General features: G+C 32.8%; 1 protein-coding gene across 1 annotated transcript; it reads left to right on the forward strand.

Moving 5' to 3' along the window:
- The first annotated feature begins 792 nt into the window (after positions 1–792).
- Fntb (Farnesyl transferase beta subunit) lies at positions 793–20,311 on the forward strand. The gene is given in 14 exon segments (XM_067276366.1): positions 793–920; positions 5,895–5,958; positions 8,706–8,781; positions 9,208–9,299; positions 13,458–13,507; positions 14,640–14,736; positions 14,905–14,988; positions 15,060–15,121; positions 15,124–15,145; positions 17,750–17,879; positions 17,949–18,081; positions 18,637–18,748; positions 18,818–18,932; positions 20,075–20,311. Coding segments are annotated over 14 exon segments (1,251 nt in total). The 5' UTR covers positions 793–823; the 3' UTR covers positions 20,192–20,311.
- The last annotated feature ends 797 nt before the right edge of the window (positions 20,312–21,108 follow it).

Here is a 21,108-nt window from a genome sequence, read left to right on the forward strand (position 1 = left end):
GCAAAGAACATAAGATAGCCTTTTCGCAGCCTTTGTAATGGGAACCATTACACGTCTTGCCTCCCGACAAAGCTCATTGTAAGAATTGTAATTGATAAACGAAGATGCGCCCAAATTAAATCCAACCGTTCCATAGAATAGACCAGATGGCCGATGCCATCAAAGAGTCCTGGAGTATTGAATCCGGGAGAGCAACTCTTCGGGAATTTATGTCAAGCTCGTCCCTCACAACCGGCCACCTCCACTATAATTATGGTACAACTCATAATGTGTATGTTTATAAAAGTCTTCTTGATGTCCACAGATCGGAAAGCATCAAAAATGGAAAGAACTGACCCAGATTAAACATGAAAAATGCTCCGTTAGTTCTGAAGGTCTTTTTTTTTTGTTTTTTTAACTCTTCGTCCCGTGAGCACCAAAAGCGCATTTATTTTCAGCAAGGTCATTACGAGTTAGGCCACGTCCATGATGGGAGGTGACCGACATGTTTGGACGGACCACCCTCGAAAAATTTCAAGGATTCTTTCCGACTCTTTCGGATAGATCCCGTGTCTCTCGGAGCGGTAGATCTCCATCTTAACCGCCCGGCCATCAGGCCGTCAGTTTCGTAAGTCCGAAAATTTAATAAAAAGCGGGAAAAGTTAAAAAAATGATAAATCTTTACTAAAGTAGAGTTTATATTTAATTTTTATTAAGTTTAAAAATCATCTTTTAAAAAAATCTAATTTTTTTCCGTTTTCGGCTCCAAAAATTAATTTTATTTATCAATTCGATTTGCGAGAGGGCGCGAAAGCACCGATCGATTGGCTTGGAAACAGACGGGATGGCGACGTTTAAGTTCAGGTGTACGAATCCCAATTTAGAAAAAGAAAGGTTCAAAGACGATAATTATAAAACTTTGACGTCCGACCAACAGGCGAGTCCAATTTCCATTTCTTAAGACCTTCGTTTAATAGTTAAAACGGCATTTGGATGGAGTTTTCGTTTGCCGGTGCCGTCTTGTTTATGTTGTGTGTAGCCGTTACACTAATGGAGCTTCTACCCGTGTCTCGAGTACTAATCAATGCTTAAAACGGGAAGGTTTATGCATTAATTCTACGTCACTCGATATTGAATCGATGGTACGAGTTAAGGAAAGGTGTGTCTATTTTTTTTTTTAAATTATTAAGAGTATAATTACATCTACGATTGGGACCTTACAGAGCTGTAGATTGTACCTGTAGGAGCAAAACAGTCAAAGGAACCGCACCCGTACGTGTGACCCTTTGCAAGTTATGGCCCGCAAAATCTGGGAGTCGCATCGCATGCTTTGCCATGACTGTCACGTTTAACCGTTTGGCCCACGTCACCGTGGTCCGCTTGATGTTACTTAGTTTTGAGGGTTGCAGGGACTTGCCTCGACCCGTGCGCTGGGGTGCAAGTGTTGAAGTGAGTGCAGGTTGAGACGGGTGATGGCCGACCTGCAAGCGATTACGTGCCGAGCGGAGGTCGGGGAAAGCCTCAATTGATGCAGAGCATGGAGAATGAGTGTTAGCTGTGATGATAAACGATCTTGCTTACTTTTCTGGCAGACTGTTGTACGAATGTTTTCGGCTGTTTTGAGAAGCCTGTTTTGGGTCATTCTCTTTGAACTTTGTCAAAGTTTTGAATTTTTGGAGAAGATTCTATTTTTGGAATGCTTTGAAAATTCTTTTATATGGTAATTAAACTTCAGTGAAGTTCAAACAGAACAGCCTAAACCTTCTTGAAAAAGCTGTAAACATTTGTAACTAATACAACTGTCTGCTGGAAAAGTGAGTGAGTTGTGTTTATTGTTATAGTTGCATTTATTTTGGTTTGGATAACTCTGTTTATTAATAGACAGTAGTACTGGTTCACTCAAAAGTGTTCTTCTCTACTCCAAATTGCTCCAGAACCGCTACCATTCATCATGTTTCACTCGATTACTCCTAAGTAATTTAAAAAAAAAAACAGACATCCTTTCCTTAACTTGTACCAAATTGGTTAATGAAGATGTCGAGAAGAATTGCTGTCGAACTTAATATTGAAAGTGTTAAGCTGTACGAGTTGCCTCGTAGAGCTATTATTTGTGTTGTAGTTGCTGTTTTGGTTCTTTCTCCACCAAAATTGGAGTGATAAATATAATTTATGCAATTTGAGAAAATATTTTAAATTTAATTTGAATTGTGTGTATAATTTCTAATTTTTTTGTTTTTGTGTCTAGGTTCCATGGCAGTCTGGTGGCGTGGTGCCGGACTGCGACCAAATCTAGGCAGTGATAGATTTCTGGTCATTGAATGTGTGTACCCGACATTTATGGATCTGTTCGGAAATGCATACTGATTTGTTGGTGACTGAATGACAGTGTTGGTATTTGGTCGCTCTCTCTCTAATTTGTTCTCAAAGATTGGCAAGACCTGTAAATTGTTGGAAACTTTATGGGTAATGTTTTTGAATGATGCCCGTCTGGGTGGTCAAATTAGTAAGTGTTTCTGAATGGACCCTATCCAACTTTCTTGCCTGGGTAACTGGATATTTGGAGGGTTATCTCTAGCATTAGAGTGTGATTAGCCACCCATTTGTTTCTCATGAGTTGAGAGAGCTGTATACCTCTCTCTTAATGCGTCTTGTGGCACAGTTAAGGTTTTGCTTTTGTCTTATTTTTCTTTAATTGATTAAATTTTTTCTTCACTTATAAACTATGTCATTTGTTTCTTCATTTTTCTGGTTGATTCCTTTCCTATTGATATATGATGTTACTATTCATTAGACAGGAGGGTCCAGCCCGCAGTCCGCATGCGGCCCGAGGCAAGTTCCAATGCAGCCCAATAAATGTGTAAACAAAACTGAGAAATTTTTTATTTATTTATTTATTTCAATGGCATAAACCTCAAAAAAGAAGTTTCACAAAGCCATAAACCTTTATACATATTTTATTTTTGAGTAGAAAGGAAATATTTTCAAATATTTGGAAATGTGTGAATGAGAAAGGAATACTAAATAAAGCTTGAGTCGTGACTCAAAGGATTATAGACCCAAATTCAGGGAAAAGAGAGAAAGGCCAAAAGATAAAAAGTGGTGAGAAAGGTTAAATAGACCTTCTGTTATGCAAATATTGATCCTTAATTTTCCAACCTTTCTCACTTCTTTATCTTTTGGCCTTTCTCTCCTTTTCCCGAATTTGGGTCTATAATCCTTTGAGTCTCAACTTCAGCTTTATCTAATATTCCTTCCAGCATTGCAAGATTTGTCACTTTGTGTCAAATTTGGCTACCCTTTTTTAGTTTGACGTAAAAAATATCATTTGGCACATTGGCTACTTTTTGGCTACTATCATTTGGCTACATTATTCATAAATATATTAGTTGAATAAAAATGCACTTTAAAATGGTGTTTTGTTGTTTTTTTTATTAATTAGAGACCCAAATAAAACAAATATTTGTGTTTTTCAAATAAATTTTTGTTTGTCTCCTTTATAATAAATGAATTTATCTATTTCTAAGTAAAAATTAAAAGTGTCTGTAGAAGTAATTTTCTAAAATATCCCTTTTCATGATAAAGTTTTAATACTTATTACTATAATCTAGACATGTTAATCCTTAAATATACAAGTATATTTAAGGATTGGGCCACAAGTATATTGTGGCCCAAAACTTCATGACTTCTTCCAATGTGAGCCCACCAGTGGCCAAGTGGTTTTTGTTCCCTGAACACTAGGAGTTTGGTTGTGGGTTCATCCCTCATTCAGACGGGCTGGTTGTGGAGTTTTCTGAATTTCCTCCTGGAAGGCATCTCCCCTAGGCAGATCTCCCAAGTGTTGTGTTGCCATAACTAAAACAAACAAACAAACAAATCTTCCAATGAAGATTTGTTTGTTTGTTTCAGAGAAACAGAAAGGTTGGACACCTCTGCATTAGACGATTCATTTCCAAACTTTTTCAAGCTGCAATCTTCTTTTGGGCAACAGTTTTGTTCATGACCCCCTATTACTATTTTTATTAATGAAAATTAAGACTATACAAACAAAGTTTGAGTCCTTTTGCCTATTTTTATCCTTTTTATTCCAGTCGAGGAACCACAAAAACAGCCGGTGACTTGAAGTAAAACTTCTAAAAATAACAGACGAATACAATCAAAAAACTTACATATAGAACGGACTGGAATAAAAAGGATAAAAATAGGCAAAAGGACTCAAACTTTGTTTGTATAGTCTTAATTTTCATTAATGAAATTAGTCAATATAATCCTGGGCTTCTATGTACCCTACTACAGGTACCGTATTTTATGGACTATAAGATGCATTTTTTTCTTCGAAAAATTGCCTCCAAAATTCAGGTGCGTCTTATAGTCTGTAGCATCTTATAGTCCGTAAAATACGGTATACCTCGACTTACATCGGTAATTGGTTCCAGGAGAGGCGACATAAGTTGAAAAACAATGTAAGTCGAATTTACTTGTGTAGTTACGACGTAAGTCGTAGTTTCGACTTACGTCGTAACTAAACGCCAATAATGGAGAAAACGCCAATAATGAGCACTTAAAGACCGCTAAATAAGACGACAACACATAAACACAAATGTTTTCATGTTTCATTCTTTAAGATTTATGATGATTATACTAACATTTACTGTAAATGTACATATTTTAATATGATTTTATGTGCTTTTAACGCTTTTCTAGTGATATTACAACTTCAATGTTTGTAGTGGACGGATTTAAAGTCGAATAAACTGATTTAAACTTGATTTTTATTTTTCCATATACTTTCTTGACAAACGACGTAAGTCGAGGTATACCTGTACTATTTTTCTTTCCTATTTATATCACCTTTCCGCAATCATGATACCATTTGGAACCTTGCAACTCTGTGAAAAGTTTCTCACTACTCTGTTTCCCACACTTTCAGAATCTGCAGCATTAGACAAATCGTCTTTCAAAACCTGCAACGTATTGTAATTTCTAGTACTTTCGAACTTAAAAGAGCGTCTTTGGCACATACAAAAACAAATGTTGAAAAATTGAACAAAAAAATATATTCAAATAAATTTTTCAAGCTTCTATTATTATTTTTACTCAGTATGCTGCACATACCCAGAATCCTCCCAGGGTCTTTAATGTTCTTATTGTTTCTTAAAGTCTTGTAAATATTAGGATTTCTTCTGTACATTGTTTTGTCCATGGTGTGGGTTATTTCATTTAAGTTGTATAGGTGAATGTCATAGTTAGCAGTGTAATGCATTTTACATATTAGTTACATAACTAGTTTGCTTTGATATTGTGATCTCCGTACTTTCTACAGGGTTAATGAAACAACTATTACACCTTGAAGTCTGGCAAAATTTATTCACAATATCAACTAACAGTTTTTGGATGGGCTCAATGTCCAAAAACATTGGTCAGTATTGTAAATTCTAAGAACATTTTGAAATTCAAGATTAAAAACTTGTAACTCAAATGTCAATTAGCATATTTGTGTTCTACAAATTTGAACTGTAAAGACCAAAAGAAGGTCATCGAACACCTCCAAAAACATTAGTCAGGTATCATGAATAAATTTTGCTGGACTTTAGAGCGTAACAGTTATCTTAGATAGTCTACTACCCATATAGACTATATGTAACACAATGATAAATACTTATGTATCTTAACATATTTAAACATAAAAAAAAGTACATGCAGATACAAATTTTTCAACTCCATTATAATTATATGGAACCTCTTGTATATGTGGTCCATTGTAAAGTAGTGATTAGTGTGTTATTTATTAACGTAATAGAGAATTGTGATTTAATTACTGATCTTTATCTTTGTTTTTATTGTATTGTTGATTTTTAGCATTATCATGCTATATCATGTTCATATTTATTTATTTATTTTATATATTTTATAGGAAGAAGTTGAAGAATCTATTCAGAGCCATTATGATTGCTTAAGAACAGTAAATCAATGCAGTACAGAGTAAGTTAATTGTAATGTAAAAGTTTATTAAAATAAATTATTACAGTTAGTTATATAATGCTCTTTTTAGATTAGAAGTTATGAACTTTCATATTTAGAATCTATTTAGATTCTAAATATGAAAGTTCAAGATAAGTCAGGAAAAAACTTTCTTATTAAATGACAGGTTAATGTTTTCGGAATGTTTGTCATTCCGTCGTCAGACTATTGTAGTTAATAAACATTCAAGTCGCAGCATTATAAACCAGTTATTCTGTTCGAGCATACAGGACATATACTACATAGAAATGAACTCGTTCAAATTATATTTTGTTCTTTAAATGTGCTGTCTCAAAACCACGCTTGAGAGTCCAGTTATAGTTTCAAAACAGATAAAACTTTATCATTTCAGGTTTAAATAACCTAGTAGACACTCGATTATTCTAGTAATATTTATTAGATTCAACAAAATGAAAAAGAAAAATAATTTTCCGTATATTAAAAATTTCCAAGAAATAATTAAAATTGTAATTTCAATGAATAAATTTATAAAAATAAATATGACAATTGATACATGTCCATTGATAATTCATCAAAACTTACTGATAATCGAACCCGATTGGAAAATAACCACTCGACATTTTATAGTAGCTTATAATTTGGCCAAACATTTCGGAATTTGCCATTCTGGTATCAGATCCATCATTTTTTGTGACATATTAACACCTTCTGGGTGTTTAGCCTGGTTATAAATTTCTGTAATACGCCAAATGTTATTTTATAACTAATTTCTATACTGATGGAGCTATTGAACTCAATAGTTATTGCTGATCTTCAACATAATGTTAATAGAAATTCAATACACATTAATGACAGTGCAGATAGTGTGCTTAAAAGAATTGTGACTTGTAAGATGGATAGTATGATAAATATTTTGGTCAATTACTGTTGATATATTTATGACTAATTCTATCTACAAAGGGTGTTCAGAACAAAGATCAAAATAAAGGAACAATACTTTGAATAAACAGAATAATCTAAAAAAGTTATTAAGATTAATGTAGAGTATGAATAATAATAATAAAATACAGATTTAAAAAATAACAATGGCCATACAAACCTTGGCATACAATCTTTGGGACAACGTGATTTATGTAATTATAAAATACAGAGTTAATGTGAACAACAATTGAATAAAGATAGATAGAATTTAGTAAAAATGAAAGAATCTTTATCATTATTTGTATGTAATATAATTAGTTTAGCAACTAAAATGATAAATTATTTGATATGGTCTTAATCGTGAAAGCATACGAAAGTTCACTAAATTTGACACCACGAATTCTATTCTATTTATGGTTTTCAGTAGATGATGACCTAATTCAAAGTTAAAATTGTTCTTAATGAGGTGCTGTAATCTTGGCTTTAGCAGTTAATTTGTTTCATTCTTGTTACGATTTTAATTTTTTTAGGAAGTGATTGGGCGGAATCTACAGTATTCCAGGATATGATAAACTTTAAAAACTTTATATAAATATTTGTTGCATTTATATTGGTTATTTATTGAGATGTTGCACATAGAGTGCACATAAGGCATCGTGAGAAAGGTAGAGTAGGAATGCCATACAGTAAAGACCTGTGCTTACTGTGATAAATATTGGAAAATTGCTCCAGTGCAAAGACTATTACATCATAACATGTGTTTGAAAATGCAATTATTGATGCAGAATGTTTTGGGTCACTCGTTGAAAGTCACCTCGTCATTCCTTGGTTTGGGTAATAGCATCTGTGATGCAAATGAATAGTTCCTGGTGTAGATTCACTTTTGTGTGGTAAATCTCACCCTTCATCCAGGTTAGTAAGCAGGAATCTGAATGTCAGGTTGGGAAACTACTATCAACATCGTACCCTCAAGTCTCTGTGACTGTTGCAAAGTGATACACATTTATATGAACTTTTTTGCTTAATCACTCATACTATCATCTCTTAGAACGGGGATGGGTAACCTGCGGCCTCCAGGCCGCATGCAGCCCGCATTAATATTTTTTGCGGCCCGCGTCGCATAAAATATGAGTAAATGTATCAATTTCCCAGCTTAAGGAAGTATGCAGCAAAAATTCAAATGTTATTTCTACAACTTATGTATGTGAATAGTTTTTTGCAATGAATTTAGTAAAAATTAAAACAAGAAACCAGCTAACAGACACTTTAAAACTAATTTAAAACTAGCAGTGACTAATATTTAACCAAATACTTCTGATATGTTACATTTACAACAGTTCCAGAAACTAAATTAAGTCTACATATGCTAATTTATAATTATATATGAATAAATAATTTTGATTTACTGGCATTTTTTTCTCTCTTTTCTCTTGTATGCCACCTGCATCAGTTCAAAAGTTATAAAATGAGGCCCTTACGTAGAAAAAGGTTGCCCATCCCTGTTTTAGAAAATTGTGGACTCTTCTTGAATTCACCCCGTATATAAAAATGATATTGACAGTACAGTTAAAGATTCTTGTTTCAAAGAAGACAATGTATGTGGAACATTGAAATCAAACAAAGTTAATATTATTTAATGTAAGTTTTAGTTAGTTTCTGCATGTGCATTATTTATTTATTTAGTAATTTTAATAATTTAATAATGTACGTGAACATTCCAACTAAAACTTATTTTAAATAATAATGTAATTTATAAACTGTACTTTTATTTTTTATTAATGTTATTTGATTTCTTTATACAATTTTTTTTTACATTTTAAATCTAGATGTCCTTTACTGTGGAGAGACAAACATGTTGTTTTTCTCAAGAAAGGACTAGTGTCACTAACTCAACTGTATGAGGTAAATCATTGTAAATTTTATAAAATGTTTGCACATGTAATTTGTATAGTATAGTATGCTATTCACGCCAAGTAATAGTAATAGGAAGTAGAGCTCACTGTGTGCAGCGTTACCAAATATTTTTCTTCCAAGTGCTTTCGACGAATGTATTTCCGTCGTCTTAAGGCGAATAAGGGATTTCAGGATTCATATTGAATGTGGTCCAAAAAATCGTTCTATTTAAATTTGTGTGTGTTCTTTTCTATTTGAACGTTCATGTTCGATATAAAAATTTCTTATTTGCCTGAAGATGACGGAAATACATTTGTCGAAAGCGCTCGGAAGAAAAATATTTGGTAACACTGCACACAGTGAGCTCTACTTCCTATTACATGTAATTTGATTGGTTTGGTTTAAAATTTATTATTTTAAATTCTGTTTTAATAGTGTCTCGATTCAAGTCGTCCTTGGCTTTGTTACTGGATTCTCCACAGTTTAGATTTATTGGATGAACTAATAACTAATGACCTAAAAGAACAGTAAGTCTTTTTTTTTCTATTAATGTGTAAATAATTTAATAAAACTGGAATAATAAATAGTACACAGTAGAGTCTCTATAATCCAAATTTATCAGACTGGTGAGTGTCAGATTACTGATTTTAGATTAAAAGAAAAGAACTACAGTACATACAAGAACTTGGTTCACAGATTAGTTTATTGTATTAATCACAGTTATGATTGTTTTGCCGACCTCATGTGCAAGAAAGGACTTACAGCTGACACAGTACATCACATTTTTCTCTTGCATACATTGACTAATGGTAATATGAAAGTTTCATGTGTGCTATCCTGTAGAGCAGGGGTGGCCAACAAGTTGATTGCAATCGACCGGTCGATTGCGATGCCAATTTTGGTCGATCGCTCGCGATGTCTTTGACTTAATGTGTTACTCTTGTAACTGAATGCAACGTGTGAACGTAACGTGCAAAAGCAACAATATGCATGCAGTTATGACTGGACTCGTAGAAAACACGGCTATTTAGCTTGAATATTTGATACTGTCATGCGGTAGCTTCTTTTCTTTAGTATTAACAATATTATTATTATTAATCAATATTATTTATCTACGGTGACAACGTTGAGTTTCAATTTTTCATTTGTTTAAAATGTAAGTACCTGTTCTTTATGTTTTAAATTAAATTATGGCTTTTCTCACCTATCTATTTACTTGATAAGTGAGCGTTTTCGGCAACAGACCTCTATATTTTTGGATTTTTGGAAATACGTCAATTGAGAAAAATATCCCAGTATCACCAAATGTAGCAAATATATTTATACCTGTTTCGGAACTACATACCTGTGTGAATTGGCATTTTCATACTTAAAGTTAACGAAGACTAAACATTCTGTCCTGACTGATTCCCATACTGAAGAATCATTATTATTATCTTTGTCAGGATATACACCTAATTATGTTTCCTTGGTAAGAGACGTGCAAACTCAGTCCTCCCATTAATGTAACGTAATAAAATAAATTCTAAATCTGTCTTCATCAGTAGCTAATTTGAATTAATAAATATTGTTAATAATTACTCATGTTTTAATTCCCCTGGACATGAGTTTTTTGGCCCGTTAAATAATTACGTTGTTTTTTACGTAGGTAGATATACAGGGTGTTTCAGTACAAAGAGCACTCCCGCAAGCTATTGATAGATTAGCAAAAAATAAGTCTAAAAATCTTATATCATTCTTCCATAATAAATTTTCCTCGCCCAAAAAAATCGCGAAAGTAAAATTTTATAATCAAATTATCAGCCGTTTACGAACAAATCGTACCACAATTTATACATTGTAATTGATTTAAAAAATTAAATTATATTTTAAGTTAATAAAAATTTATCTTGAAGGTGTCGAAAAATCGATTTTTTAGGTGCCGCCTGTATGGAATGAACTAGTAACTGCAAATATCAAAAGTTGGGTCTGGAAATTTATTTTCTTTGTGAGCCTATATCTTGAAAACTTAATAAGTGATTTAAAAAATAAAAAATATTTTTGAACATATATTTTCCTTATCTACCCATAGCTCGCGGGAGTGCACCTTGTACTGAAGCACAGTGTATAAACATAGTATGTATTTCACAACCCCCCTTGCCACTTAGACTATGCCTACGACAAAAAATCGATCGCAACACATTTTTAAGACAGAAAGTAGATCTTATGTACACCCCTGCTGTAGAGCATTGGATTACAGAACGTGCCAGACTGAAGAGACTGTTTCAATTTTCTTGCATTGGTTCTACATTTTAAACTTAAATAGAATGAATGCTGGAAAATTAAAGTTGTATTAATTATTATTAATAAGTCAAGTTTTAAAATTAAATTTATCCAATAAATTAATCAAATGACACTAGACCTATATCAGAAAAGATTAAAATTTAAACTTTTATTCTGTTTTTCAAAATACAAACTTTTTAATAAGCAGGTTTGCATTTTCAATGAGATAAAACACCACTTATTGGACTGGAATGATATAGTAATTACCTCACTCAAAAGCCTTAAATTATTTTCCAGTAACACTTAATTTGAAACAGTTTTTTCGACTAACATTTTCGATCTTCAGTTGGAGATCGAAAATTTGGTCTTGATTAATGTTTTTGAGTGAAGTATTTATTACATTTTGAATATGTTTCTGATCAAATATCCATTTAAAAAATTTACATTTTATTTTTAATATAAAAAAATATATTACCCATTATACAAAAATGGTAACTGAAGATATTTTTGGAAGTAAAAAAGTGTTTTTGAAATACGAAAAAGACGATTTCAGAATAGAAAATAATTTAAAAATATAGGACGAACACACAAATGCTGTCTTTTCTCATATCCTTTACAATACAAAATCATAAAGAAAAATGTCACAGTGTCATCTTCTGATGATCTTTTCACATCAAGATAAAAAAAATATATAGTAAAAAAATGGCTTTTTTGTTGATTATATATTTTTATGTCTTAAAATATTTCTGTTTGTATAAAAGTATATCATTTCTTTCAAATTAATTTCACCATTTCACACAGATCAATAAACAGTATAATAAAATAAATATATACATTAAAATAAATTTAATAATTGTTTATATACATATATTAAAGCTTAATGAATGTCAGATTATATCCAGCAATATTCTATTATTAACAATTAAACTAATAGTTTAATTATAATTATTAAATTTATCAAAAAATTTCATCTCTAATGCCTACCTCTAGACCAAATTACATAACATTTAATTATTAATATTGTTGCATGTAATCTGGCATTTGTTTGGCATTAATCAAAAAATGGGTTTTACATGTTTATATTTGTATTTACGTACATTAGTAATAAACATAAAACTTACTTGTACAAAAGCCTCATTCAAATACTTTTGTAGCTTTTAATGTTAAATTCTAAAGAATATTCTTCATTTTTTGTAATTTAATACTAAAAGCAAAGTAGATAGCAAGATGTTAAAAAGAAATTGGCTTTTTGTTTATTATTCAGAATTGTTGTTTTCACTTGAAATGTTGGTTAAGTTGTTTGAAAACTTCATATTCAACATATCTCATAACACAATCTCTGTAAAATATCCCCGCTCGCAGATGCACATATCTCTTTATGTGATTACACAGTTTAATTAATTCTTACAAGCTCAACTGTAACTGGAAACTCAATTGCAATAGATGAAATAAATTACTACAAAATCAGTTACTGTATACTGATAGTGATTGGGCTGCAATTTGAAAAAATTTTAGACCTATAAATTTCCACTGTTGTCTATGTGTTTGTCTGTCTGTCTCTGCCTTTCCTTAATCTCAAGAATGGAGTTAGATAGACGAAAGATGAGACCAGATAAGGAAACCGTAGGAGCAGGAGGCCCCAATTAACTATATACGAAGTTTCAATGTAAACCAGAAGTCATGTTATTTCAATTCAAACATTTCCCTCAAAAGGAGTTAGATAGATGACTGGCATGACACTGCTGCTAACAGGAAAAGTATTATGTGCAGAAGCAAGACACTACTGATTTGAGGTGGAAGAGCATACATTTTAAATTAAATGAAATTAAATAAATTTTAAAGATGTGATTAAAAATTGCTCGTTTGATATCTAACTTGAAATTTGCATCCAAAGCTGCATCATATGCATTAAAATCGATGAAAGGAGCAAATCAAATGGGATGAATCGTGCCTCGGCTGTGGCAGCACTACTTCCGAGTTGCCAGAGTAACTGTCACACGCTTCTGAAATATTTTGCCGAAAAAATTCTATCAAAAGTTTATGGGAAAATTTGTGGTTTTGGCAGGATCCGCGTTCTCTTAGGAGTGACTTTTCTCACAGTCAAGCAGTTTAAAATTAGATGCAACATGTGTGGGTTAGAAGAAATTTAATATGCTTTTGCCTAGCTGACAAAAATCAAGAGACAATTAAAATATAGATATACATTTTGGCACTTTTCCATACTATTAGAACATTTTTACCAGATTTATCAGCAGTTTAGCTGATTTCTTTTCATACTAAGCTGCTGCAAAATACAAGATTTTTTAAGCTTGTGATTATTTTATTTGCAAAGTTTTTTTGTATATATGTCAATATAATCAGTACCAATGTTAAGTTTTGTTATATAAATTTCTGTATAAGTAATCAAAAACATTATTTTACAGTATTATTCAGTTTTTATCAAGATGTCAGCAACCGGATGGTGGATTTGGAGGTAATTTATCATCATTAAATGTTTTTTAAATATAATTTCTTTAATTTTATAGCTAATATTTTAATAGATTTTATAAATGGATTATTTGTATAATAATTTAATTAAATTTTTGTAACATAAAAAACCTATTATATGAAATAATTGCTAAGCAAGGGAAAACACATAGAAAAGTGTAAAAAATTTATAAACTGCACAAAAATTTTAAGTATAACCCAAAAAAATGTATCGCTAAACTGAATGTACAGGATGTTTTGTAAGTCTGGAACCATAGGAGTTATGTAGAACTTTGTTTATTCTTTTTACAGGTAAAGTGTGGTGTTGAGTAAAGAGGAACAAATTTGAATTGTTTTTGGTGGGGACTTACAGTCAGTGTGAAGTTGTCGAAGAGTTTAAAGAGCCATATACAGACCACCACACAATTGGCAGGAAGTCTGGATGCATCACGTTAAAACTCTTTGGTGAGTTCGCGCCAACTTCAGATCCCTACCATAAAAATAACTGTCTTTCCTCTCTACTTGGCAGCATGTTTTATCCGTAAAAGAATAAACAAAGATTGACATAATTCCCATGATTCCAGATTTATGCAATATCTTGTACAAATATCAAAATTCAATTTTAATTATTTTGTAATAATATTTTGATACATAAATAATAACCTTTTCGATAGAAGTACAGTAGAGCATCAATTATCCGACCCCAGATTAACCGACCGCGTTCTAGTCGGCAAATTCAAATGTCCGCTAGTGATGTGGCGCTACAATATTTAGTTATGTCTTGACTACTTTAATATTATTTTTGTTAAATTTTTGCATGTTTTAGCTGGCAGCACTGGCTCAACCATGAAAGGGAGGCTAGTATTTAAACTAGGCCTAATACACTATACTAATAATGTATTTTTTCATACTTTTTGGTTATCCGACTTTTCAGTTATTCGACCAACCCCAGTCCCCAATTAAGTCGGATAATCGATGCTCTACTGTACTTTTATTCAGTTAATATTTATACACAATATGGCAAGTGGCATCCACTGTATTTGCAACCAGTTTATATAATACTCCATATATATTTTCATCTCATTTAAATTTTCTAGATCTATTCTATTTTTTAATTTAAACTTAATTATTTTTGATAGGTGGACCCGGACAGCAAAGTCATCTGGCTCCCACGTACGCCGCAGTCAATGCTCTCTGTATTCTCGGTACGGAAGAAGCTTACGAAGTAATCGATAGGTTAGTATTTGAAAGAACGAGTTTCTGAAAATTCAACAAATTAATTAAAGAATCTAATAGTTTCAGAAATATGATATTAATAATGGAAATATTTGTTAAAAATTGAAAATTCGTCGGTGAATGAATTTATTAATTCTGAAAATTAAATTTTTTTCTCCTCAAAAATAGGGAGAAACTCCAACAGTTTCTTTATCAAATGAAAAATCCAGATGGATCATTTTCTCTTCACAAAGACAGTGAAATTGATGTCAGGTACTCATATGAATTGTAGATTCGATTGCAAATACTCTACAACTCATTAACGAGAAAATTTTATTTTAAAGGGGAGCTTACTGTGCTCTGGCTGTGGCGAGACTGACAAATATTTATACTCCGGAATTATTTGAAGAACAGCCGACTGGGTCAGTCGGTAAGTAATTTTTCTGTCCTTAATTGTCGAACATAAACAAAATCCTAGATATTTTAGTGTGGTTAATTAGAGCTAATTGTGTGACTGGCATATTAGGCAGTAAGAGCTCTCCCGTCATTTTTTCCGACAGAATTTACATTTTTCAGCTTAGTATTACAGTAGAGCATCGATTATCCAAACACCAATCGACCGAAACATTGGTTAACCAAAAGCGTTCCAGTCGGACTGTGTCGGGAGTGTGTCATGCCGAATCGAACGTTTTTGATACTAGATTAACTTCTAAAGTATAATTTTTTTTTGTTTTATATATTTATTTTGTTTGTACAAAGTAAAGAAATAATTTTTAACGATACAATAGCCACGATTATTACTATAAAAATTTTTGTTAGGCTTAACATCGACAAAAATTCAACGCATAGCGACACGCAATGGAGAAAAATGGGATATATTAATATACTATTATTGGGATATACTAATATACTATATTAATGACGTATTTTTTCGTACACAATTGTTATCTGAAAAATTGATTTTCCGAACAACCTTAGTCCTCAATTGATTCAGATAATTGATGCTCTACTGTATTTTGTAGGTCATCTTAGAATGTATCATGTGAAGTTTTGCTCTATCTTCTTCAAAGTTTCAAGTTCAAACAATTTTCAAATTGTTTGAACTTGAAACTTTCAATGTTCAAATCTAAATTCGAACTTTAGGTCGATGTACATTATTTCTTAAACTGCTTTCTCGGAGAATTACTCACAGAATTACTCACAGAATTAGCAAGCTTATCCCTACAGAAATGGCAAGAGGATGTAAAGATATCATGTAATTGTAATAAATATATTCTCGTACCGTAAGCATTTAGAGCAAATAAGCAATCAAATAGTTCAATTTATTGAAATTAAACTATTCGATTTAACAACAACATTTTGATCTTTTATTAAAGCACAGATTCATTACTGTCAGAGACAAAATATATTTTACCATTAGTATTCTGACAAATGCATAATAAAAGAACTATGATTTACATTTGGAAAATTAGTTTTCTCTAATATTAAAGTGTGAATTATATCTGGTCATAAAATTCATTAATTTTTTTGATACTGGAAATTGTTTACGAGATCAAAAGAACTTCCCATAAACTCCCAAAATAAAGTTTAATATTCTGAATTGGATAACTGTTTCCTCATTTATTCAGTTCTTCTCCGTAAAAATTAGACAACTTTTTTTATTTTGTATCGTACTTATTAAATTTATATGCCTTATTTCCATTCCAGTTATTTCGGATTATCGACACTTTACTGTATTTGAATCGAGCAAGCTAGAAATGTTTTAGAACAGTTTTCCCATAATTTGACAAAGTTAAATTATACAATTTGATGTTTTTTTATCTTTGACATTTTATATTCACTCACATGATTATGCACACAGCTTATCGTGGAAAATCGTTTTTTAATGTAGTTAATTATGAAATAAACGTAAATTAATTGATGTGTATTGATTCGTCTGAGTGACAAAATATATTAAGTTACAAATACAGTGGATTCTCGATCTATTGTTTTTGGTGAGACTCGGGGGATAAAATGACCAATGTGGGAAAATGATCGGCATGGGAAATTTGTGACGTCGGTGTTTTTATTGTTGTTCTGATATGAAACGTGCAGATCAAGAATCCACTGTACTCTGTTGTGTGCTTCTTAATTTACGTAACCGAGATTTCTTACGATTACTCGTAGCGGTAATATCTTGAATCTTTGTTAGCTTATTATTTAATTTTTTATTTAAACATGTCTGAATCATTCAGTTCTTTGTCAAGTTATTTGACTTTCAAATGTAATTTCGAGATATTTTTAGTTTCTTTCTCCGTTGTCTATGTTATCAGATATTTCCTTAGTAATTTTCTTTGGATGTCAAGAAATTAATACGATGCATGCTCAATAACCCATACTAACATTCAAAGTAGCAAAGTCTGCATGAATGTACGGCAGGGTACGTTTTTAAGTGAAAGTCGTAGTGTAAGCTGTATATAACACGAAAAAATATTTATATATCTAAACATTAAAAAAAAGTATGGATGACTGCAAATTTTTGGCTCCATTATAATCTTTCGGACTTCAATCGTTAAGCGGCTCGTATCCGTATTACAAACTTCATTACCAAAATACACCATATACTCAATGTTATAAGGCAGGTAATACTTGTACAATACAAAAATTTAGTCTTTACTGAGTCGATACATTTTGCAATAATAAATCCAAATTCAGTATTAAAAATTAAGAATTATATCTCCGACGTCTATTGACACCTGTACATTCCATAGTTATTTGTTTTGATTTGCATCAGAATCTCTAGCTTTGAATGTTTTTGGGCTGTAAAATGTCACACGTGGAGAATTTCATATATTTTTTCCGGAGAAACCGTCTACGTGTCCGAACAGCACGTTAAGTAATTAATGGCAAATCTTTAATTTGTATTTTTGTTTTAATTTTGTATACTGTAAAAAAGAGGTCATTGCATGTAGTGTTGTTATATTTTTGCACAAGGTAAATGTTTCGGAAAATTATTTCATTTGCAAAAATTCAAAGTAGAAACTATTTTCGACAGTTGTCAGACGTACGAAGGTGGCTTTGGTGGCGTTCCGGGCATGGAAGCCCACGGCGGATACACATTCTGCGGATTCGCTAGTCTGGTCTTACTGGGAAGAGAACACATGTGCAACATCAAGAGTCTTTTGGTAATGCTTTCTTTGTTATGTAATACTTATAAAAAATTATGGAAATACAATTTTCCTCCGTTTCTCTAGAGGTGGCTGGTGAATCGACAGATGAGGTACGAGGGAGGCTTTCAGGGAAGGACCAACAAATTGGTGGACGGCTGCTATTCCTTCTGGCAGGGCGGAATGTTTCCTCTCATTCACCGTGCACTCAGTAAGACAGGTAAGCAAAACGAGAACGCTATCATAGTTTGCTTATTTAGAGTCTTGTTTTACATGGGATTGATACGTGCGGGTTATGTTCTTGTGGACGACGAACAGTTAAGTCTTGTAATTATCTTGGCAGAGTGCAAATTTACAAAGTATCCACCAACATTAACTCCCATATAAAATGAGCTATACCATATATTGGTAAGTAGCCAGGATATTTTAAATTGTCAAAGTAGAATTTTGCAGCTCCTGCAAATTCCCAGGAAATGATGGCATGTAGATGATGTCTTTGATGTATCTCCACGAGAAGAAGTTGCAGGTTGTTGGATCTGGGAACTCGAGTGGCCACTGGAGCATTCTAATCTATTGCCGAGGAAGCATGCAATTCAAAGAGTTCTGTTGTGAAGTTGCCGTTTTAATTTATGGTGCTGCATAGCAGCAGTAGACAAAAATGTGTTTGAATGCAGATGGTAGATGAAACTTAGACAGTTACTCTATCGACTGGTGTACGTCGCATACTTCTCGAGTAATCATTTTGTTTAGTGAGAAAGAAATATTTTAATTTCAGATAATCTAACAATGAGTATGGAAAATTGGTTATTCAATCAAATTGCATTACAAGAGTACCTTCTAGTCTGCTGCCAGGCTGCTCTGGGCGGACTGATCGACAAACCGGGAAAGTAAGTGTCGTTTTCTCTCTTCTTTAATGGTATAAAACGGGGCCAAACGATCGACTTTCGTCGTTACAGGAACAGAGATTTTTATCACACGTGCTACGCACTGAGTGGACTCTCCGTGGCCCAGCATTTTGGAGGAGGTCTATTTGCCAATAGCTGTATCGTCGGCAATCCGAAAAACGAATTGGTAAGTAAAAAGATTTAGTCCGAGTAGTGTAATTATTGTTTTGAAATGAAGTATTGCATTATTTATATAATCACAGCTCTCCAAATTTCCAATAGCATATCAACATTATTCTCTTCGCTTAGCAGATAAATATGTATTTTTTCCGCCATTCTTGCATTTGTGAAAATGTCTTCCCCATAATTTATTCTTGTCTATCCCGTATTACTCTCACTTCTTGTGCTAGGCTCATTCTTACCCTTATGTACATCTTGTCTTTGTGTTAAGTATTCTCGACTGGCTTTTTCTCGTTTTCGTTGCATTGTTTTTTTCTTAAATATAACTCTTCCATCATATCTCATCACATTTCTACTTGATGCCTTATAAATGGTCGTATTGTCGACATTAATAACCATCCTTTCTTCTAATCTTTCTTTTCTACATGCTCTCATGCTACAGAAAAACGGTTCACCATAAATATTTGGTGGGCATTGTCAATGACTTTGTCCGGGTCATACTTTATTCCTACATGCCTAGACAGATATAATTACAGAATATTCCCAGAGGTGGTCCTGTCAGAACTACTACATGATGTTCCTGCATCTGCGTCCAACATGCATGTTTTTGGCAGAACAGAGCACCTGCACATTCCCCCATGACTGACTGGCCAAGGCAGACTCATTGCTTGGCTGTCAGGATCACACCCCATGGATTTCTTTCTCCTGGATACCTCAAAGGCCTTGTCTATGAGATCCCCTAGCCTTGGATGCCTGTCACATCTGAAAAAGTGCTAGATTTTTTTAAACACATTCATCAATGCCATGAGGCATATATTGCTACAGACAGAAAGAACTGCGAGCACTTTCTCTGAACTTTAAACATACCATATGTCTAATAAACACATTGTCAATAAACAGATAAATATAAAATGTACAAACTAAGTGAGCTTTACCCCAGTAGTCCACGGTAGCCTGACTCCCACTCATTCCCAATATAGACTATCTGTAATAAAAATTTTGTGACAATTCATTATTTCCGGTGTTGGCATTTCTAGCTCAATTTTTTTAGATAGGAAGAAGTGTTATGAGTATTTTAAAATAAAGTAGATAGATATAAGGAGAGAAAATTGATAAACAAATTTTTGCTATGTCATTTCTTAATTGCAGGTTCCCACCCATCCAGTGTACAACATTGGCGTGGATGCGGCAGTACAGGCCATGCAGTACTTTCGAGAGTTACCTGTGCCAGAGGGCAGGAAGAACACCAAATCCGACGACTCGTGAGTGGCAAGGTGGTCCGACCCGAGGAAATTTCTCGTTTTGTTTTTACCTTTTGGTTTGTATCAAATTCTTTCCACGTTAAAATAAAAGAGGGTCGACGGACTCTGCCGACTTCAAAATCTTCTCGGTCTTGCTTGAACTTACAACCATGTTGAATAAAACTCCTGGAGAAATTTTAGTAATAGCTCTATTTGGAAATTATTAATATGTTAGGAACATAAACTTGCTTATTTCAATTCGTTGAAGTACACTGCATTCTTACAATAAGATTTTGGCAGAAAATGGATGTCGAATAAATGGACTTAATTCTCCAAACAAAAAACAATTATTCAGAACTAATGCTTATTTACTGGGTTGCAATTTGAAAAAATTGTAGACCCATAAATTCCCACTATCATCTGTCCGTTCCTTAGTTTAACGAGAAGTTCCATCAGGCATATCTACATTATTTTTGGAGTAACCATTAGCTGGGCTTTAACAAGACAGGAAGTTTCTTTTCGACATTAAAATTTTTTTAGTATTCTTATCCCTTTTTATATGACGGCACAGCTCTATCGTTAAAGAAAAAGTACGACGTACAGGGCAAGACAACAAATTTGAGGTGGAGAGCATATATTTAAGATTAAAAAATTGTAGCCTGACATTATCGTGACATGATCACAAACAAATCCCAATGAGCAGATATTTTACAATAATACGATTGCTGTAGATGAAGTGTCTCTTTAATCCAAAACTTATTCGGTAGACTGCCTCGCAGCATTGCGGTTAGAAACATCTTTATTTTACAAAATTGGGTTACAGATGCATTTTGGGTTGATTTATATTTGCACACAAACAAACCGGGAGGGGTTGTATTAGAAACTTATTGTGGCAACATCCAAAAAGTTTCTAATACAACCCCTCCCAGTTTGTTTGTGTGC

This window comes from Centruroides vittatus, unplaced genomic scaffold (assembly GCF_030686945.1).
Source record: "Centruroides vittatus isolate TY-2023 unplaced genomic scaffold, ASM3068694v2 contig_683, whole genome shotgun sequence".
In the NCBI taxonomy this organism is placed as follows: Eukaryota; Metazoa; Arthropoda; class Arachnida; order Scorpiones; family Buthidae; genus Centruroides; species Centruroides vittatus.